General features: G+C 40.6%; 1 protein-coding gene across 1 annotated transcript in view; it reads left to right on the top strand.

The window, feature by feature from the left end:
- Nucleotides 1–23827, top strand: part of LOC106567522 (follistatin-related protein 4) — a 226182-nt gene that overhangs the window by 10795 nt on the left and 191560 nt on the right. Inside the window, exon 3 of the mRNA XM_014136869.3 lies at nucleotides 22753–22786. Within this exon, the coding sequence (XP_013992344.1) occupies nucleotides 22753–22786 (34 nt within the window). The remainder of the gene's footprint in view (nucleotides 1–22752; nucleotides 22787–23827) is intronic.

Here is a 23827-nt window from a genome sequence, read left to right as displayed (position 1 = left end):
CGTTCTGTGGGCTTGTGTGTCTTATTACTTCACGACTGAGCCGTTGTTGCTCCTAGACATTTCCACTTCACAATAACAGCACTTGCTGGTGACCGGGGCAGCTCTAGCAGGGCAGAAATTTGACGAACTGACCTGTTGGTAAGGTGGCATCTTATGATGGTGCTACGTTGAAAGTCACTGCGCTCTTCAGTTAAGGCCCTTCTGCTGACAATGTTTGTCATGGCTGCGTGCTCGATTTTATACTCCTGTCAGTAGCTGTTGCAAGAGAATTTAATGTTAATTTCTGTATCCTAAGCCGCCTCCAACGCTGTTTTATAGACTTTGGCAGTACGTCCAACCGGCCTCACAACCGCAGACCACGTATAACCACCCCAGTACAGGACCTCCACATCTGGCTTTTTCACCTACGGTATCGTTGAAGATCAGCCAGCCGGACAGCTGATGAAACTGTGGGTTTGCACAACCAAAGAATTTCTGCACAAACTGTCAGAAACCGTCTCAGGGAAGCTCATCTGAGTGCTCATCGTCCTCACCAGGGTCTTGACCTGACAGCAGTTTGGCATTGTAACAGATTTCAGTCGGCAAAAGCTCACCTTCGATGGCCAGTGGCACGCTGGAGAAGTGTGCTCTTCATGGATGAATCCCGTTTTCAACTGTACCTGGCAGATGGCGTTGTGTGGGCGAGCACTTTGCAGATGTCACCATTGTGAACAGAGTGCCCCATGTTGGCGGTGGGGTTATGGTATGGGCAGGCATAAGCTACAGACAATGAAAACAAGTGCCTTTTATTGATGGCAAATTGAATTCACAGAGATACCATGACAACACCCTGAGGCTCATTGTGGTGCCATTCATCCGCAGCCATCACCTCATGTTTCAACATGATAATGCACAGCCCCGTGTTGCAAGGATCTGTAAACAATTCCTGGTAGGTGAAAATGTGCCATTTCTTCCATGGCCTGCATACTCACCAGACATGTCGCCCATGAGCATGTTTGGGATGCTCTGGATCGAAGTGTATGACAGCATGTTTCAGTTCTCGCCAATATCCAGAAACTTCACACAGCCATTGAAGAGAAGTGGGACACTATTCCACAGGCCACAATCAACAGTCAATTCTATGCGAAGGAGATGTGTCACGCTGCATGAGGCAAATGCTGGTCACACCAGATACTGACTGGTTTGACACACTGAAATTTGACACACTGAACTCTATCTGAGAAGTAGTTGATGAACCAGGCGAGGCAGTCAGTTGAGAAACCAAGGCTGTTGAGTCTGCCGATAAGAATACGATGATTGACAGAGTCGAAAGCCTTGGCCAGGTCGATGAAGACGGCTGCACAGTAATGTCTTTTGTCGATGGCGGTTATGATATCATTTATTACCTTGAGCGTGGCTGAAGGGCACCCATGACCAGCTTGGAAACCAGATTGCATAGCGGAGAAGGTACTGGGGGATTCGAAATGGTTGGTAATCTGTTTGTTAACTTGGCTTTCGATGACTTTAGAAAGGCAGGGCAGGATAGATATAGGTCTGTAACAGTTTAGGTCTAGGGTGTCTCCCCCTTTGAAGAGGGGGGTGGCCGCGGCAGCTTTCCAATCTTTTAGGATCTCAGACTATACGAAAGAGAGGTTGAACAGGCTAGTAATAGGGGTTGCAACAATTGCGGCGGATCATTTTAGAAAGAGGGGGTCCAGATTGTCTAGCCCTGCTGATTTGTAGGGGTCCAGATTTTGCAGCTCTTTTAGAACATCAGCTAACTGGATTTGGGTGAAGGAGAAGCGGGGGGGGGGGGGGGGGGGGGGCTTGTGCAAGTTGCTATGGGGGGTGCAGAGCTGTTGGCTGGGGTAGGGGTAGCCAGGTGGAATGCATGGCCAGCCGTAGAAAAATGCTTATTGAAATTCTCGATTATTGTAGATTTATGACACTGTGGTTACAGTGTTTCCTAGCCTCAGTGCAGTGGGCAGCTGGGAGGAGTTGCTCTTATTCTCCATGGACTTTACATTGTCCCAAAACTTTTGGGGAATTTGTGCTGCAGGATGCAAATTTCTTTTTGAAAAAGCTAACCTTTGCTTTCTTAACTGACTGTGTATATTGGTTCCTAACTTCCCTGAAAAGTTGCATATCGCGGGGGATATTCGATGCTAATGCAGTACGCCACAGGATGTTTTTGTGCTGGTCAAGGGCAGTCAGGTCTGGAGTGAACCAAGGGCTATATCTGTTCTTAGTTCAACATTTTTTGAAAGGGGCATGCTTATTTAAGATGGCGAAGAAGGCACTTTTGAAGAATAACCAGGCCTCCTTTACTGACGGGATTAGGTCGATATCCTTCCAGGATACCCGGAGCAGGTCGGTTAGTAAGGCCTGCTCGCTGTAGTGTTTTAGGGAGCGTTTGACAGTGATAAGGGGTGGTCGTTTGACCGCGGACCCATTATGGACGCAGGCAATGAGGCAGTGATCGCTGAGATCCTGGCTGAAGACAGCAGAGGTGTATTTAGAGGGCATGTTGGTCAGGATGATATCTATTGAGGGTGCCCGTGTTTACGGATTTAGGGTTGTACCTGGTAGGTTCATTGATCATTTGTGTGAGATTGAGGGCATCTATCTTAGATTGTAGGACGGCTGGGGTGTTAAGCATATCCCAGTTTAGGTCACCGAACAGTACAAACTCTGAAGATAAATGGGGGGGCAATCAATTCACATATGGTGTCTAGGGCACAGCTATGGGCTGAGGGGGGTCTATAACAAGCGGCAACAGTGAGAGGCTTATTTCTGGAAAGGTGGATTTTTAAAAGTAGAAGCTGTTTGGGCACAGACTTGGATAGCATGAGCCTTGTGGTGGTGGGTAGAGGGCCCTGAGGCTCAACTTGTCTAGCCTCTCAGTCAAGGAAAAGGCAGATTTACTTGATGCTCCTGTCATGTTGAAGGAACTGTTTGGGTAAAGGTGAGAACTTCTGAATCCACCCGTTTTAAACTGAGTTTTAGTTTCAACATGTCAGATATAGGGTTGAAATGTATTACATTTTGAGTTTTCATCCCAATACTACACTTTATATACACCACAGAAGACTGAACTATAACAAAACTGTTTGACATACACTACCGGTCAAAAGTTTTAAAACACCTACTCATTCAAGGGTTTTCTTGTTTTGTACTATATTCTTTACATTGTGGAATAATAGTGAAGACATCAAAACTATGAAATAACACATATGGAATCATGTAGTAACCAAAAGAGTGTTAAACAGATTCTTCAAATAGCCACCCTTTGCCTTGATGACAGCTTTGCACACGCTTGGCATTCTCTCAACCAGCTTCACCTGGAATGCTTTTCCAACAGTCTTGAAGGAGTTCACACACATGCTGAGCAGTTGTTGGCTGCTTTTCCTTCACTCTGCGGTCCGACTCATCCCAAACCATTTCAATTGGGTTGAGGTAATTAAATTATGAAAATATTAATAACAGTCCACACATTTGCTTTTGGTCATTGACTGCAGAAAGGCTCTACGCAAAGGGACTATCAGAGCAAAACCAACAGCAGAGAGACATCAAGGCAACGGATCCTCAAAGCTTTCTGAGAAAGTTCACGTTCCGAAGGTGTACAATCAACTTGCTGGCTCTAGTCATCAAAGCGTCAAGGCATCAAGGCGACTGGTTCACGTCAAGACGACTGGTTAGAGATCGCACCAACTGTTTTTGACAAACAGACAAACAGACAACCACCCCCACACCCCACATCCCCTCTGCTTACCAGATGCAGATGTTCTGTCCTGCCGATGTATAGAAAAAAACAGCTACATTTATATTATCCATGTCCTTGTTCAGCCACAACTCAGTGAATCATAGGATATTACAGTTCATCAGATCACGTTGATAGGATAGTCTTGAACAGAGCTCATCCAGTTTGTTTTCCAGTGATTGCATGTTCGACAATAGAACGGAGGGTAATGGCAACTTATCCACTCCTATCCACGCCTTTTCCTCCTCCGAGTGACGGGGATTTGGGCCTGGTCTGGGAAAGCCATTATGTCCTTTGCCTCCGATTTGTTGAAATAGAAGTCCTCATCCAAATCGAGGTTAGTAATCGCTGTTTTGATGTACAGAAAAAAGCTCTTTCCGGTCATATGAAATAATGGCCGAAACATTATGTCCAAAAACTGTTAGGATTAGCGCATAAAATAGTAAGAGTCTGTAAAATGGTGGCCATCCCCTCCAGCGCCATTATACCATCAATCCACATTACTAACACCTGCTCACCAGTAGAGCTAACTACACTGCTGAACCTGTAAGATAAAATCATACAAATAGGCATGTGGACATACTTGCGAACATTAGAAAAAGTTTACTATTTAGTTTATAGAGTGGCTGCGGATCCAACTTTTTTCGTGATGCACTAAAGTCCACTGCACATCCCGAAGCTTATGCTCGTGTGCGGATCACGTTCTGCATGTGCAGAGAACAGGCTACTCAGGCAAACAGTCATGGTGCTCATTTAATAAAGTTATATCAAAGCTGAATCAATGTCTGCAGGATCACATAATGATCATAGTATTCTACATAACATAACAGAATATAATAGCCAAGTCTAACATTTTTGTAAGACAAAAACACCACCACATTCTTCTCTCATGTGCCCAAAACTCAACAGCATGCGCCACTAGGACAAATACACAGGTAGGCTATGCTACGGTATCCAGATTGTCATACTGTACCTTCATACAGACCTTGTGCCATACTGGCATATTCGCTAATACCGGCACTGAACACAAGGGGTACTATTTTTAAACCCCACTGGGCCTCTGTTATCTGAAAGTTAGCAATGCTAGCAAATACATGTAGAATCCCATAGAGAATGCTAACAAAATGCTAATGAGCGGATTGCGAAAGTTTTATACGGTCTCTGACCTGAACTATTTGTAGGACAGACAAAGTTATACAAGTAACAACAATTGATACTCACTGTTTGCTGCATGCACAAAACAAATATTAGACAGCATGGCTCTTGATCCAGGAGGGGATTCTCTGCTGTTAGTAAGTGAAGCTTGATTTTGGAAGAAGCTAACGCTTTAGGTAGCGAGATGGCTAACTAGCTACTAAATTAGCAAACCAAATCCAATTGGAGAGCATTTAGCACATTTTAGACAGTTAACTTAATAGCTATTATATCTAGCTGGCAAACATTTAGTTGTGAATTCCATAATGTAACTACCTAGATCATCTGGCGTGTGCTGCACAACAGTGAGTGACACACAAGGCTCCGGTCTCTCATTGTTGTGTGCTTGTAAACAAACACCACGTGACTGGGACTACTGTTCATTTTTCATTCTGAAGCTTATATGACAGGTGAAATTAAGAACACAATCTTTATCTCCCTAACGTATTGCACAAGTTGACTGCAAGTATTTATTTAAAAAGTACCTACAAATATTTAAATGTGTAAAAAAAAAACTTCCAAGAAATAGTTTCAACGATATTGATCGTATTGAAAAAATGTCCCGTGGCTATTCCCAAATACCCCGGTGTATGGTATACCGCCCAAGCCTAGTTACCGGCACTATTTCAATGTCATTTCCTGTCCTAGAAAGAAAATGCTCATTTAGGTTCCACCTCTGAAGAATGACGAAGGCTACTTATACATATGAGTTGAGTGTGGGAATTTCCATATGGAGTTGATAAACATCAACAAATAGGGCACTGACAGCTGTCAGTGTACCTAGTTAGCATGCTAACCTTATCTTAGCTAATGTTGCCTGTTATTGATGGTTATTTTCTTTACTACAGAGTATTCAAAAGATTAGCCAGCTTGCTGTTTTGCTGGTTCTGGATTTGTTATTAGCATTGATTTAGGAAAAACTAAACCACAGATGGAAACCACTGGCCTATCTTTCACTTTGCCATCCATTGTTATCTCCAAAGTTGTGTCATCTTCCATAAAGCTGCTGGCAGGCTTTGGCAGTACAGCAAAGTCAAATCAGCCCGTGCTCATGGTTCTCACAAGGGAAGTGAAATGATAGGCTACAATGACTTTGCTCATGATCATGCGCGCCACAAATGACATGTAACTATAAATTCCTTGAAGTTTCTTTCACGGGTGCCTTTTCATTATCTGAATAGACACTTGTGGTTTCTTGCTAACGTTACACCAATCAAAGCAGTGGAGCGTGTAATAAAGCAAAAATGTTGTGGTAAAAACCATTCATCCTGCAAAACGCTATCATATCACGCACTTATGCCATTCATAAATGGTCAGATATTATTTTAATACAGACTAGCTCAAAAATAAGTGAAAATGTATTAAATATCCAATCGATTATGATAATATTCAGGTAATTAAAAGTGAGGTGCAAAAACATAAGTTTGCACCCCCTATTTTGATTTTCTCCATGGCTCAGACAGTCAAGTGGACACAAGGCCGCTTGGCTCATCTCAGTCACGAAGAGGAATAGCTTTGCAGCTGTTTCTCATTAATTAACAATGCCATGCTGGTGGGTGGTAATTTTCTTTTTTTAAACAGCCCTGAAATGAAACGTAGGCTGAAAATAATGTGTATGTCATATCATAGGAAAATACACTGTTTTCACACTGGGCAGTTTGATTTGTCACTTCAAGCCTAAATATAACATACTTAAGACGTTGTGAAACATCTTGGGTAAGCTCTGGTCTTCGTCGTTTCAGCTAAAGAAAGTGAATTTCTTCTGGTGTGTTTTTACATTACTTTTTGTCTTAAAGTAATGTTATACTATGCTATTATAATTTGTTCAGTTATGTAGAATACTCTGATGATTATGTAATCTTGCAGACACTGATTCATCTTGGACCTAACTTTATTAAACAAGCACCAATCGCCTGAGTAGGCTGTTGTCTGTGTGTAAAGTAAAGAATATACTCATGTGTAGAAGCTTCGGGACGCTCCGGATTTTTGAATGCTGCAGACTAAAGATCTAGAAAAATAAGAAAAACGTGGTCCCCGAAGATTGTCTACCACGTCACATACAGTTGAAGTCGGAAGTTTACATACACCTTAGCCAAATACATTTAAACTCAGTTTTTCACAATTCCTGACATTTAATCCTTGTAAAAATTCCCTGTCTTAGGTCAGTTAGGATCACCACTTTATTTTAAGAATGTGAAATGTCAGAATAATAGTAGAGAGAATGATTTATTTCAGCTTTTATTTATTTTATCACATTCCCAGTGGGTCAGAAGTTTACATACACTCAATTAGTATTTGGTAGCATTGCCTTTAAATTCTTTAACTTGGATCAAACGTTTCGGGTAGCCTTCCACAAGATTCCCACGAATAAGTTGGGTGAATTTTGGCCCATTCCCACTGACAGAGCTGGTGTAACTTAGTCAGGTTTGTAGGCCTCCTTGCTCGCACAACGCTTTTTCAGTTCTGCCCACAAATTTTCTATGGGATTGAGGTCAGGGCTTTGTGATGGCCACTCCAATACCTTGACTTTGTTGTCCTTAAGCCCTTTTGATACAACTGTGGAAGTATGCTTGAGGTCATTGTCCATTTGGAAGACCCATTTGTGACCAAGCTTTAACTTCCTGACTGATATCTGGAGATGTTGCTTCAAAATATCCACATAATTTTCCATCCTCATAATGCCATCTATTTTGTGAGGTGCACCAGTTTTTTATGGCGGTTTGGAGCAGTGGCTTCTTCCTTGCTGAGCGGTCTTTCAGGTTATGTCGATAAAGGACTCGTTTTACTGTGGATATAGTAACTTTTGTACCTGTTTCCTCCAGCACCTCCACAAGGTCCTTTGCTATTGTTCTGGGATTGATTTGCACTTTTCACTAGAAAGTACATTCATCTCCAGGAGACAGAACGCATCTCCGTCCTGAGCGGTATGACGGCTGCGTGCACCCATGATGTTTATACTTGGGTACTATTGTTTGTACAGATGAACGTGGTACCTTCAGGTGTTTGGAAATTGCTCCCAAGGATGAACAGACTTGTGGAGGTCTATAATTTTTTTCTGAGGTCTTGGCTGATTTATTTTGTTTTTTCCATGATATCAAGCAAGGTAGGCCTTGAAATACGTCCACAGGTACACCTCAAATTGACTAAAATGATGTCAATTAGCCTATCAGAAGCTTCTAAAGCCATGACATAATTTTCTGGAATTCTCCAAGCTGGTTAAAGGCACAGTCAACTTAGTGTATGTAAACTTCTGACCCACTGGAATTGTGATACAGTGAATTATAAGTGAAGTAATCTGTCTGTAAACAATTGTTGGAAAAATGACTTGTGTCATGCACAAAGTAGATGTCTTAACCGACTTGCCAAAACTATAGTTTGTTATCAAAAAATGTGTGGAGTGGTTGAAAAACAAGTTTTAATGACTCCAACCTAAGTGTATGTAAACTTCCGACTTCAACTGTATGTTCCAATACGTGTGCAACGTCATTGTTGTCTCTCTCTCTCTCTCTGCTGTGTGTGCATCTTGCTAGCTGTCTCTCAAATGGCGAGGGGCTGAAGCTCATTGGCTACAACTTGAATTGTTAGGGTACTGGTCCACGTGGGGGAATATTAAGGGAAAATGACACAGCACAGCTTCCAGAAAAGTAACTTTCAAACTAGGAATGTCATGGCTAATTGAAGTAAGACAGTAATTCTGCTCATAGATTATGCATGTTTGAACTATACATTGACACATCCAGTCCAAAGCAGGAGGTTTAAAAAATGTTTAGTGGTCACCAAAGTTTTGGAGCATGTCATTAAGTTTAAGCATCAGCCAATAAAATATGTTGACATGGTTGCACGTGATCAAAGAATACATGTTAGCTATTCCAATTACCTAACCTGGCCCACTATGCTATCCTCACCAGGTGGCCGTGATTATTCCCGTTTCAAATTCCGTATCAGCCAATTAAAATCGTTGACGTACTTAGACTGATAGAACACTTTTCCATGTGAGCGTCCTTAACATCAGTCAAACAGCACCATCTGCTAATCAAAGTTACTAAAGCACACATAAATGTTAAATTGGATGATTAGCACACAGTATTGCGAGCCTGGCTTCTGGTGATTTTCGCCGTCTGCGGAAAGTTCAAATCCCGGCTGAGCTAAAAAAAAGAAATCTTTGAAATGTGGAATTACATATATTGTGAAGAGAAGTGCAGCGAAAACCTTGTCAATGAAGATTACGAATACATTTAATGAGGAGATTCTTGTTGGGAGTCCTTCTTGCAGACCGACACATGGACTATTGGCACTGTTACATAAATAATCGTCGCTACTGTAGGCTATATTACATAGATGTGTAGGCTACATTTCTACGTGTAGGGTACAATGTTATACATGCATTATTATAATCATCCACTTTGTCACATGCGTCAACCAGTAGTTAACATTGTTTTCCTTAACAAAAATGCTTGAAGTGAAGGGGCCTCGAACCCATGGTTAATGAGCACAATTGTTTTCGAGTCAACCACTTCAGCGGTGTGTGCCACCAGGAAAGTAATGATGATAAAAGTACATGACAGCTATTTCACAAGTCCACAAAATTCCTTGACTTTTTGATATGTTGTAGGATGAACTTCAATGTTGTATAGATCTGCTTTACCTTTTGTCGGTAAAAGCACATGGATGTTCAGTACATGTCAAAAGTTTGGACACACCTACTCATTCAAGGGGTTTTCTTTATTTTTGCTATTTTATACATTGTAGAATGATATTGAAGACATCAAAACTATGAAATAACAGATGTGGAATCATGTAGTAAACAACAAAGTGTTAAATCAAAATATATTTTAGATTTGAGATTCATCAAAGTAGCCACCCTTTGCCTTGATGACAGCTTTGCACACTCTTGGCATTCTCTCAACCAGCTTCATGAGGTAGTCACCTGGAATGCATTTCAATTAACAGGTGTGCCTTGTTAAAGGTTAATTGTGGAATTTGTTTCCTTCTTAATGCATTTGAGCCAATCAGTTGTGTTGTGACAAGGTAGGGGTAGTATACAGAAGATAACCCTATTTGGTAAAAGATCAAGTCCATATTATGTCAAGAACAGCTCAAATAAGCAAAGAGAAACAACAGTCCATCATTACTTTAAGATATCCGGAACATTTCAAGAACTTTGAACGTTTATTAAAGTGCAGTCGCAAAAACCATCAAGCGCTATGATGAAACTGGCTCTCATGAGGACTGCCACAGGAAAGGAAGACCCAGAGTCAACTCTGCTGCAGAGGATAAGATCATTAGAGTTACCAGCCTCAGAAATTGCATCCCAAATAAATGCTTCACAGAGTTCAAGTAACAGACACATTTCAACATCAACTGTTCAGAGGAGACTGCGTGAACCCGTCCTTCATGGTCGAATTGCTGCAAGAATCCACTACTAAAGGACACCAATAATAAGAAGAGACTTGCTGGGGCCAAGAAACATAAGCAATGGACATTTGACCGGTGGAAATCTGTCCTTTGGTCTGATTAATTTTTGGTTGCAACCGTTGTGTCTTTGTGAGACGCAGAGTAAGTCAACGGATGATCTCCGCACGTGTGGTTCCCAACATAAAGCATGGAGGAGGTGGTGTGGGGGTGCTTTGCTGGTGACACTGTCTGTGATTTATTTAGAATTCAAAGCACACTTAACCAGCAAGGCTACCACAGCATTCTGCAGTGATACGCCGTCCGATCTGGTTTGCGCTTAGTGGGACTATAATTTGTTTTCAACAGGACAATGACCCAAAACACACCTCCAGGCTGTGTAAGGGATATTTTACCAAGAAGGAGAGTGATGGAGTGCTGCATCAGATGACCTGGTCTCCACAATCATCCGACCTCAACCCAATTGAGATAGTTTGGGATGAGTTTTACCACAGAGTGAAGGAAAAGCAGCCAACAAGTGCTCAGCATATGTGGGAACTTCTTCAAGACAGTTGGAAAAGCATTACAGGGGAAGCTGGTTGAGAGAATGCCAAGATTGTGCAAAGCTGTCATCAAGGCAAAAGGTGGCTACTTTGAAGAATCTAAAATATTTTGATATCTTCACTATTATTCTACTATGTAGATAATAGTACAAATAAAGAAAAACCCTTGAATGAGTTGGCATGTCCAAACTTCTGACTGGTACTGTATGTGAAATGGATAAGCAAAAACGTGGGATTTAGTCATATATGCGAAAACAAACCTGATGAATTTTGTCTAAGGTAACGTTGGTAAGTAGCCTAGTCAAGGATGCGATATTGTCACTCTGCACTTGAGACAGACCAAGTGAAGGGGAACAAAATTAAACCTTGAAACAGGAGGTTTAAATATATACCTCTGGTGGCCAAGTTGACCTATTTTATGAAATGCCATTGGTTGGAAGATAAAACGTTGAAGATATTTGATTGGCTGATGTGGAATTTGTTACAGGAAATAATTACGGCCACCTGGTTAGGTTAGCATAGGTCTGAATGTGCCAGGTTATATAACGGGGGCAACTAATATGTAGCTATTGATCACGGGCAACATTGTCAACGATTTTAATTGGCTGATGCTTAAACTTTAAACTAAAACTTTAACTTTTTCTAATGTTTGCAAGTATGGCCCCCAATGACTTTTTAAACCCATAGCCATGTTGTACTCGAGTCAAGGACTTGTGACTCAACTTGGACTCAACCATTGGTGACTCGGACTCGCCTTCTCGTGACCAATGTTCCTTTTTTTTTAATCAATGAGCAAATTTCACGTCTGCTGAGCGCAAACTTGAACATAGTGAAAGTTCTGTGCAACTTCCGGCTGGCATTGACTGTAAACACTGAGGCTAGAATTCGCTTTGCAAAATAAAATGCATAATTATTCCCATACCATTATTTTAGAGAATCAGACAAATTATGCAGTGGTGGAAAAAGTACCCAACTGTCATACTTGAGTAAAAGTAAAGATATCTTAATAGAAAATGACTAAATTAAAAGTCAAAATCACCCAGTAAAATTCTACTTGAGTAAAGGTAAAAGAAAGTATTTGGTTTAAAATATACTTAAGTATCAAAAGAACATGTAATTGCTAAAATGTACTTAAGTATCAAAAGTAAGAGTAAAAGTATAAATCATATCAAATTCCTTATATTTAGCAAACCAGACACCACTATTTTATTTTGTATTTTTTTATTTTACGGATTGCCAGGGAGGAACACTCCAATATTCAGTCATCATTTACAAACAAAGCATGTGTGAGTCCGCCAGATCAGAGTCAGTAAGGATGACCAGGGATGTTCGGTTGATAAGTGCATCAACTGGACTATTGTCCTGTCCTGCTAAGCACTCAAAATGTAACAAGTTCCTTTGTGTGTCAAGGAAAATGTATGGAGTAAAAAGTACAATATTTTCTTAAGGAATGTAGTGAAGTAAAAGTTGTCAAAATATAAATAGTAAAGTAAAGTAGCGGCCCATTTTAAAATGCATTCATTCTTCACTTTGCCCGTTGCCGTGCAAGTGTCAACTCGTCAGACTTCATGAAACGTAATCAGAAGTGTCCACTTAATTTGAGGGCTGAGGGGAGAGGGTTTGTCATTTAAGTGTTTGGAATGCAGCCTAGAAATGCACACGTTTTGTGCTCTTGTAGGAAGCAATCACTCTCCTATTGCTGACTACAAATGATTGATAACTGGACTAATATCTCAATAACTAGCAAAGAATATGAACAAATGTACACACGTCGCTACATGTCGTTCTCGATTTGATCTCAAAACAAGCACATGTACTCTTGACCGCTCGTGTTGTAAAACAAGACTACCCATTTGCATGTAGACCTACTGCGGCTCAGATTGGTTATGGCACACCGGTCTGTGTAGAGTACGGGCCTATTGTCAATGAAATCGTGTCCTACTCTGATGCGTTCTGCCTACAACAAAAGATCTTTCATAGTTAGTTTTGTTTCGGTATGTTGCATTGAAAGTGGCTAATATTGCGTTGCTTCGATCACAATTCCCACAGTAAAGGGAAACGTTGATAGAGTTCCCAGTAAAGGGAAAACTCAATCTTGTGCTTCTCTGCTCATGCTTATATTTCATCTGCGGTAGTCCCGGGGAGCTGCGCGCAGTTTAGAGGGAACATTGCTCATAATGTGTATAGGCTACTATGATAAGCAGAATATTAGCAGCACTGGGTGCGCAGAGTAGAGAGGATTCTGTTCGCGATGAGTGTAGGCAGACAAGCAGGGTCTGCTCAGGTGTTGTGCCGAAAATCTCCCCCCTGCCAGGATCCCCCCTTCTAATTTCCTTAATTTTGTGGCTAGAGTCAAATACTTCTGTTGTACACATCAGGTTAGGCAACCGAAATTAATAACGAATGTATGTGTGTTATATTAAACATAGAGGAGGGAGTAAAATGTTGTCAAGCAATAAACATTTCAGAACAACTATGGCTGAATTATTATCCTTACACTTTCAAAAATATTAGTCGAATAAGACATGGGAGAGATGACGAATTTTGGTAAAGAGATGTATTTATAGACTAATACAAATCAGTAGCGGATTTAGGTACGGGCGACATGGGCAGCCACCCAGGGCGACATCTTACCGGTGGTGGCACGGGGCGCCCCCGGGTGCGGGCGGGCGCGGGTGCTGAAGGGGGGGTTTTCCCAGGGCGCCATACAAGCTAGAAACGCCACATACACTTGAAACAAATACCCAAACCAAAAACTGCAAAAAAACGCTTTCTGCTACTAAGATCAGTGAAATAACTGGGCAATGACATGGGCACGTCGGCGGCAGTCTGGGAGAAAGTTGGAGTGGCCTGGGCACGTGGCTCCATATTAGCAGTGAGCCTGCATCCTCTCTTAGCCTGACCTGTCTTGCCCTCCCATAGGCAAGCGATTAGCACTTTAATTAGGGAAAAATCTGGGCATGTAAGAAGCTCTTAAAAACTCAGTGGAACTCTTTTGTCTCCCTCCATCTTCAGGAAGTATGGCACTGTAATTACAATTAATAGGAACACTTAGAGGACAAATCATGCCTGTAAATATCAGGGAAAGCATGCAGCAACGATGCCCAACTCTCCCACTAATGACACAAATGGAATGCAGGGGGAACTTAGAATTCAGGGGAAAGTAATTTGTCAGTTGAGATTTTCCAGAATTTTCTGCTGCCTACTCTCCAGGCTACCTGCCGCTCCCATTGTAGTCATTAACATGGTCAGATTGGATGGTATATTTTTGCTTATTTCCTGTATCAACTGATGGGCACACAACACAATTAGATAGGTCTATGAATATAGTGCTACTTGATTTTTACAATTTCTGAACAGCTTTCTCATTAACACACCAGACACATACTTAGCTTTGTGTGATAGCCTTGTGTGAATTGAATCTGATACAGTGCCTTCGGAAAGTATTCATACCCAATTCATTATTCCACATTTTGTTGTCTTACAGCCTGAGTTCACAATTGCTTATATTTATCTCTCATTCATCTACACACAATACCCCGTAATGACAAAGTGAAAACATGTTTTTAGAAATGTTTGCACATTTATTGGAAATTAAATACAGACATCTCATTTGTATACAGTAGCAGTCAAAAGTTTGGACTCACTTACAGTGGTTCCACCTTTAAAAGTTGCGAGCTTACACCCGCGGGACTTAGAGGTACCCAGCGTCACGGCTTGATTGCTCCAGACCACCACAAGGGGGAGTTAGAGCACTCATTATGCATTTGGGTCCCAAGGTTTTTATATGACCAATCATATCAAGTAGTTCCAATGACGAATTTGATGCGAGCCACCCGTCCCTAGTGACTTCAGCAAAGATGGCTGACAAAACATCACAGGGAAGCAAATGTATGTCGTCATAACGAGTCAAGCAAAAAAAATTGAGAGGAATATGTTAGTTAATTGTGCATATTTTTTTTGTCATAAAGTTAATTTACGAAAATCGCTATTTAGCTTGTTTTTTTATAAGCCATATCCAATACCAGGTGTATCAAACTCATTCATTATAGCAAGCAGGGAGCAGGTTTCGAACCAACATTCTAGCCTGAAGTCCAGCACGCTATCGACTGTGCCCAAATGTATTAATTGGGGTTGGGGCCAATTGTGGCTAAAAACACTTATCAATTGGAATCTTTATTAACGTGGAAAGGGGAAAAACTATTATTATTAGTTTTTCACAAGCATAGCAGGGTGGGCTATTAGCTGAACAATAGACAATTCAACCTTTACAAAATAATTGTCCTCCCCAACTTGAGCTAGGTGTGAACCTCTCCCCCTCCCCTCCCCCTCCCCAACTTGCAACAAATCATTTTCAGGACTATCTAGAAAAAGCAGCGGATATGCGCACAAGGTTTCTCCTTCGCCTCCTTTCGATGCGTAAAACGAATGTGGGTGTGGTCTACATAAGGGTGTTAATTTAAAAAAAACTCACAAAAGCTCTGACGAAGGCCGTGAGGCCGACACGTAAAGCTTATTAAAGATGATACGTGATACGATCAAGAGAAGTGTGCAGGTCCCCTTTTCTTTTTCCTCATCTTATCCGGCTGTTGCCATGCACCTGCAAAAAAGATGGCTCAGATGTGCGAGTGCCTTTTGAATTTTGAATTTGACTTTACAAACAACAAGAGGGCTTAATTGGAGTCTATTTCTTCGGAGCCTAGACCTATATAAAATAACTTAACTGGCTGAGGCAGGATATTTTTTAATAGGCCTACTTACAATTGCAACTGGTCAAAAATGTAGCATCCTACAAAAAACAATAATTTAAAGAAAAAAGTCTGCGCGTTCGAACTTAAACAATGTAACTAAAAAGAAAGCGCACATTTGTAATTCCCAAACTCTTAAAGTAATTGGAAAGGTAGATACAAATTATGTGTGACACTGTGGTTACAATAAAGAATGTAGCCCATCATGCAAATGATTCCTATTAGCAGGACAATATACTATTTATATACTTATTTTTGCAATGTATTCAATGCTTAAGTACTCTAAAGTGTTACATTTCTAACTCAAAACAGCATTTATTCATCAACATCTTTATGCTTTCGTTAATCTTCTTGATCTTTTTCCTTTTTTTCCGTAGCAATTTTGAGCAGATTGCTCAAGGGCCACGGTTGATTCGTCTGTGAAGATGATGTTATTGAATGTCTCGCCAGCTTGATCCATACCTGGGCTGGCATGACGCAAAGTTCTTTGTTTGTCAGACGAATCATTGGGTCAAAACTACAGAACAGTAGAAAACAAGCGATCACACATGGTTAATGTTCTGAGATTTAAAAAAAAGTAATATATATGTATATACAGTTGAAGTCGGAAGTTTACATACATTTAGGTTGGAGTCATTAAAACTTGTTTTTCAACCACTCCACAAATGTCTTGACATCTCTATGGTTTTGGCAAGTCGGTTAGGACATCTACTTTGTGCGTGACACAAGTAATTTTTCCAACAATTGTTTACAGACAGATTATTTAACCTATAATTCACTCTATCACAATTCCAGTGGGTCAGAAGTTTACATACACTAAGTTGACTGTGCCTTTAAACCACTTGGAAAATTCCAGAAAATGATGTCATGGCTTTAGAAGCTTCTGATAAGCTAATTGACATAATTTGAGTCAATTGAAGGTCTACCTGTGGATATATTTCAAGGCCTATCTTAAAACTCTGTGCCTCTTTGCTTGACATCATGGGAAAATCAAAAGAAATCAGCCAAGACTTCAGAAAAAAATTGTAGACCTCCACAAGTCTGGTTCATCCTTGGGAGCAATTTCCAAACACCTGAAGGTACAACGTTCATCTGTACAAACAATAGTACCCAAGTATAAACACCATGGGACCACACAGCCATCATACCGCTCAGGAAGGAGACGCGTTCTGTCTCCTAGAGATGAACGTACTTTGGTGCGAAAAGTGAAAATCAATCCCAGAACAACAACAAAGCGCCTTGTAAAGATGGTGGAGGAAACAGGTACAAAAGTATCTATATCCACAGTAAAACGAGTCCTATATCGACTTAACCTGAAAAGCCACACAGCAAGGAAGAAGCCATTGCTCCAAACCGCCATAAAAAAGACAGACTACGGTTTGCAACTGCACATTTGGACAATGTTCTTACATTTTGGAGAAATGTCCTCTGGTCTGATGAAACAAAAATAGAACTGTTTGGCCATAATGACCATCATTATGTTTGGAGGAAAAAGGGGGAGGCTTGCAAGCTGAAAAACACCATCCCAACCGTGAAGCACGGGGATGGCAGCATCATGTTGTGGGGGTGCTTGCTGCATGAGGGACTGGTGTGCTTCACAAAATGGCTGGCATCATGAGGCAGGAAAATTATGTGGATATATTGAAGCAACATCTCAAGACATCAGTCAGGAAGTTAAAGCTTGGTCGCAAATGGGTCTTCCAAATGGACAATGACCCCAGCATACTATAAGGTTGTGGCAAAATGGCTTAAGGACAACAAAGTCAAGGTATTGGAGTGGCCATCACAAAGCCCTGACCTCAATCCTGTAGGACATTTGTGGGCAGAACTGAAAAAGCTTGTGCGAGCAAGGAGGCCTACAAACCTGACTCGGTTACACCAGCTCTGTCAGGAGGAATGGGCCAAAATTCACCCAACTTTTCGTGGGAAGCTTGTGGAAGTCTAACCGAAACGTTTGACCTAAGTTATACAATTTAAAGGCAATGCTACCAAATACTAATTGAGTGTATGTAACCTTCTGAACATCTGGGAATGTGATGAAAGAAATAAAAGCTGAAATAAATAATTCTCTCTACTATTATTCTGACATTTCACATTCTTAAAGCAAAGTGGTGATCCTAACTGACCTAAAACAGGGAATTTTTACTAGGATTACATGTCAGGAAACTGAGTTTAAATGTATTTGGCTAAGGTGTATGTAAACTTCCGACTTCAACTGTATATTTATATATAACATTTCTTACCAAGCCGCAGATTACAGGTTGCCTTTGCCGATCCCGCATCATCTTCATTCATCAGTTAGTCAATGGCTTGAATAGTCATTGACTCACTCACGCTTTGAAAAGGCAAGGAACGAGATGGAGTCACAATCCATGCCAGGCACACCTGTGAGCTCTGGAACTCCACCTCCGACAAGTAGAGTCAACATACAGTATGTGGTGGGTTCGTCAGGTTTTCGGTTCCCCCTGACATTTCCGTTCCTCTGCTGACAACAGAACTTGACCAACTGCTCACCAGGCACAGCAGGGGCCGCCCGGACCATTATGCTGTTCTGCTATTCCAAGGATGTGTAACCGAAGAGAGATACCATGAGTGGGCACAGAATACATAGACTTCCCGCTGTGGATGTCTATTTCAGCACCGCTTCGCACTGCTCTGAGACAAGCATGGAGAAACGAAAATGTTCAAATTTTCCATTATATTCTTAAGATATGTGTTGACTGAATATAAGCAAGTGATGTCTGCTAAATAATCAAGTTAGGTTTCTCCAGAAATAAATCATTCTAAATTATTAACTGGCTTTATTTACAAATTAGTGAGAATGTCTCACCCCATGTTCAAGAATTGCCTTTTTCTCGCTCACTCTAGGTTAAACGGAAACAAAATCTCCAAACTATCATTACTTTTTAAACAAAGCGATTATTATTAATTAATTTAGAATTATATAAAAGCCCCTTAGATATTCTCACAGATCCTAACGGAAAATGCCCCTTAGATATTAGTATAGAGTCCTCCAATCCTCTAAATGTAATTATTGGCGGAGAGTCACATCATTGAATGTTTTTTTTTTTTTTAGATATACTGTTAAAAATTATATACTGTTAATTATTCTATTATTTGTACATTGAAGTATTATTCTACTATTTGTACATAATAGTGAAGACCTCACAACTGTAGCAGGTGTAGACCATCATGCAAATGTGTTCTATTAGCAGGACAATATACTTTTTATAACCCGGCTACTGTTGTGAAAATCCCTCAACTTGCAATGTATTCGATGCTTAAGTACTCTAAAGTGTTACATTTCTAACTCAAAACAGCAGTACAGTATTTCATCGTCATGCTTCATTAATAAAATAAAATAATGAGAAAAAAGGACATTCAAATACGGATGTTTATATTTGACTTAATCTCCATTTGGGTATTGGTTAGACAAGAATTAGAAAATTAGGGTGCAGTAATGTTATGCTCTTAGTGTAACCTTTATCTGAAGTCAGTTATGAACAAATTCTTATTTACAAGGACAGCATACTCCTTCCTCGTAAATAGCCCAGTACTGTACTGCCGACCGCCATTTTCCGTTCCAGCAAGTACCAGTCAAAAGTTTGGACACACCTACTCATTCCAGGATTTTTCTATATTTTTACTATTTTCCACATTGTAGAATAATAGTGAAGACATCGCAACTATGAAATAACATGTATGGAATCAGTTAAGAACAAATTCCTATTTACAAGGACAGCCTACTCCTTCCTCCCCAACGGGGATTTGAAACCCGGTCTCCCACGTGCCCTGCATTCTGTAGTACAGACATGGCCTGCTCTCCCTTATGTAAGGGATTAGGCACTTTCCCATGTTTACTACAGTATGTATTGTAGACTGCACAGTAGTCTAATAAACAAATAAACACATTTTGTTAATAAAATAATGATAAAAAAATACTCTTTCAAAATGCAAATGTTGATTTCGTTATGGATCCATAACAGAAATATTGGAACAAAGTTGTCTAATGAAGGCAAACAATTTAGAATCCTCCAATCCTGTAGCCTACTCCCAACGGTCACGTTGTACATCGCTATATTTTCCATTCCGTCCTAACGTAACCCCTGAGGGTTTCGTTTTTCGTTTTTCTCTGAATAGAAACACCATAATATTAATACAATTAATTAAGCCAAATTTCTTAAAATCAATCCCATATACTATGTTATTACAAAACAGGTTTTAAATTCTCTGGTAATGCCAGTACAGAATGACTGGTTGGTTAGTACATGATTCCATGTGTTATTTCATAGTTTTGAAGTCTTCACTATTATTCAACAATGTAGAACATAGTAAAATAAAGAAAAACCCTTGAACTAGTAGGTGTGTCCAAACTTTTGACTGGTACTGTATATCTGGGGAAGGGTATAAAACAATCTGTAGAGTGTTGAAAGTTTCTAAGAGTACAGTGGTCTCCATCATTGGGAAATGGAAAAAATATGGAACTACCCGGACTCTGCCTAGAGATGCCTGTCCGACCACTCTGACACAACTACAGAGTTCCTTGGCTGAGATGGTATAACCTGCCAGAAGGACAACAGTCTCTACAGCACCAATCTGGGCTTCATGGGAGAGTGGCCAGATGGAAGCGACTCCTGAGAAAAAGGTACAGTTTGCAAAAAGGCACTTGAAAGACTGAGACCATAAGGCAAAACATTTTATCGTCTGATGAGAAAAAAATTAAACTCTTTGGCCTGAATGTAAAGTGCTATATCTGGAGAAAACCAGGCACAGCTCATCACCCATCTAACAACATCCCTACCGTGAAGCATGGTGGTGGCAGCATCATGTTATGGGTATGTTTTTCACAGGCAGGGACTGGGAGACTAGTAAAGGATGGAGGGAACAGTGAATGGAGCCAAATACAGGCAAATCCTTGAAGAAAACTTGCTTCAGAGTGCAAATGACCTTAGACTGGGGGAAGAATTACGTTCCAACAGGACAATGACCCGAAGCATACAACCAAAGCAACGCTGGAATGGCTTCAGAACAAGAATGTAAAAGTCCTTGAGTGGCCCAGCCAAAGCCCAGACTCGAAGATTGCTGTTCACTGCAGCTCCCCATCTAATTTAACAGCGCTTGAGAAAATATGCAAGAAAGAATGGGAGAAAATCCCCAAATCCAGGTGTGCAAAGCTGATACAAACATTCCCAAGACGACTCAAAGCTCTAATCGCCGCCAATAGGGTGTGAATACTTATGTAAATTATATTTTTTTGTATTTATTTTTCAATATATTTGCTAACTTTTCTAAGTACATGTTTTCACTTTGTCATTATGGGGTTTTGAATTCAGGCTGTTACACAACAATAAGTCAAGGGGTATGAATACTTTCTGAAGGAAATGTATACCCTTGGCAATTGAAAGGTTATTTTCAATTTTATCTTCAGAAATTGCAGGTATTCAACTAAGGTTTATATTGCACAGTCTGCTCTTCCTTAACAGAGTCTAATTGTTGCCGGCCATCTGTCTGCTGCCGTGTGTGTGCTGTCTAGCGAGCTGATCTGGCACAGGTAGCTAAATCACACTGTTGGCTTAAATTAAAGAGAGTGGATAAGCATATGGACCTATGAATGAGATTGGCTGCACAGCACCCTTATAGGAGAGGAACAGAGGCATACGAGAGCATATATACCAGCATCCATAAGGATACAGCTTGGGCTGAATTGCCCTGCTGTTACAATTGTGCCTCTCCCCAAAGAAATGTTTGCATGGGTGCTGTGTGATGTTCAATTAAATCTAGCTAGGGAGTTTAAATGGAAGCTAAACGGCAGAAAATACACAGATATTGGCTAGCTGATTGAGTCTAGACCTAGAGCATATATCTGTGTCTCTCTAAGAGCGGACAGAGTTTCCTCAGTGGTTCTGAAACCAGTGACAGTCTCTAATCAACTGAATAAACAGGACCCTCTTGAAATTATGGAAAACCCTTGATCAGTGCAAACGCTTTACTCTGCGATGATGAGGATTCACGTCTGCAATTAAGACAGGCAGATGGCATGAGAGGAGGGTTTGACTTGGCCCAAGTCTCTAATCACACGGAAGCACATTCTGTTGAAAGGCAGCGGTGTCTCTTCACAGAGTCTCCAAGGACCAAGGGCTCTCTGCTTCCGCTGCCAAGAAGGCTATCAGACACATATGCTTTATCTGTCAAGCTCATTACAAGCCAGATTTAGAGTGAGGGACGCATCACGTCAAAGATGGTGGACAACAGCTGGCATGCAAAGATGTAAGAGGAGACACTGTTTTGGTTTCATGGGCTGTGTGTGGACATACAGTGAGTCCATGCTGTTTGCCTACTTACTATACATAAGCTGCATACTGTATGACATGGTTTCCAAAAACAGAGGTCAAATGCATTGTGCACTGGCAACAGAGACCTGCTATTTCTACACAGATGCTAAAAACAGCATGACCATGTCAAACGCAGTAAGACATCATTTATAAAATACCTAAATAGTACTTGACATTACAGTACTATTACTCACTGATTACAGTATGCACAGGTTGTTGTAGCTTTTTGTAATGTTATCTAAATAAAGCTACTGACTTTATGATGGTACAGTAGAAGATCACAGTGTCATGCTTTACTTTCAGTTCTCTATTGTTTTAAACCACTCAGCCTGCAATGATTCGTTTAGGCTTCCTTACTGTGACCCTTCAGAGTGATTTCCATCTATTTAAATTCCCCGGCTCTTATTGTGTTTGGCACTTTAATTATGCAGATATCTTTGCCTGGCAGTGGGGGATGTACATAATCCCAACAGCTGCTCTGAGAAGCCCAAAGTGGTCTTTGTTACTTGCACTGCGGATAAATATGAACTTCACAGGCATGTTGCTTCTTGAGCTCTACATCATCCTGACAGATATCCAGGCAAACTGGGATGACACCTGTCATCTTGCAGGAGGATGAATGAATTTACCTCAGAAACAGTGTGAAACCTTTCTCAATTCGACTGGTCTTTTCTCAGAGAGGAAAACACACATTACATGTGGCACAATATTTTTGCTGAGAAGCACACCAGGGTTTTGTCTGAGGCCCATAGTAACACTTTTTGTTGTGCTCTCTCTCTTTGCAGAAGAGTGGAGAAGCTGGCGGAGTTGCCGATCCATGTAAGTACCCTGTAATCAACCAAACTGCACCACTTAAATGCAGTATGTTTATCGATGGCATAAACCTTTTATGTTGGTGCAGGTTATGTGAACAGCATTGATAGTACATTCTATAGAAGTCCTCTTCGGTGAAAGCACTCAAGGTTTTACGTAGTAGCAAACATCGTTCTACACTACTGACACAACTATTGTGTTAAAGATGATCATTTAAAATCACATTTGGGCGATTCCACGCCAGCGTGGCCCGAAAATATTTTTGGTATCGCAGATTGTTCTGGCAATTTACATAACTTCATTGGGAGGAAGAATGTTTAACATGCTTTTTACATTTGTATCATCATTTTTTTTTGGGGGGGGGGGGGGGAGATCCTGATGAAAGTGGCCATTCAGGTGCTTTTTGGACCTATACAGTACATGCCTCCTGTAAGACCCTATGATCTGTGAACCGTACATGGTACAGACAACATCTGTCATTGTACTCCTTATGGTGTGCTCTAAAATATAGAGTATGTCTATATTCTGAAGAAAGAAAATTCACATGAATGTATCCAACATTAAAAATAGAATTATTACTATCTCAAAAGTACCCTTCGTGATTAGATTTTTTGTTGTTGTTGATATACTCTTCAAACACATACTATTTTAAGAGTAGGCTCTCTGCTACTTTTAAAGAAATTATACATTTACACATAGAAATAGACATTATAGGTCATTAACCAATCACAGCCCTCCTGTAGGATTGCACATTCAGTAAATCACCAGCAGAGGGAGTTCCCTTTGAATTTTTTTCTCCCATTCACTGTGTTGGTGGTGCTCATAAAATGTATCATAACTTTAAAAGTAGCAGAGAGCCCACTCTGGAAATGTGATGTACTTGTAGAGTATATTGTTTAAAACGATATGTCAGAAAAAGGGTACTTTTATATATTAATATTAATCGTTTTAATGTTGAATAAATTCATGTGTAAAATTGTATTTCAGAACGTAGCGATACTCCGTATTTTAGAGCACGCTATTAGGAGTATAACGACACCAAGTTGT

This window comes from Salmo salar, chromosome 13 (genome assembly GCF_965601325.2).
Source record: "Salmo salar chromosome 13, fSalSal1, whole genome shotgun sequence".
Taxonomy (NCBI): Eukaryota; Metazoa; Chordata; class Actinopteri; order Salmoniformes; family Salmonidae; genus Salmo; species Salmo salar.
The sequence above is the reverse complement of the archived record's forward strand: the minus strand, read 5'-3'. Positions and strand labels throughout refer to the sequence as shown.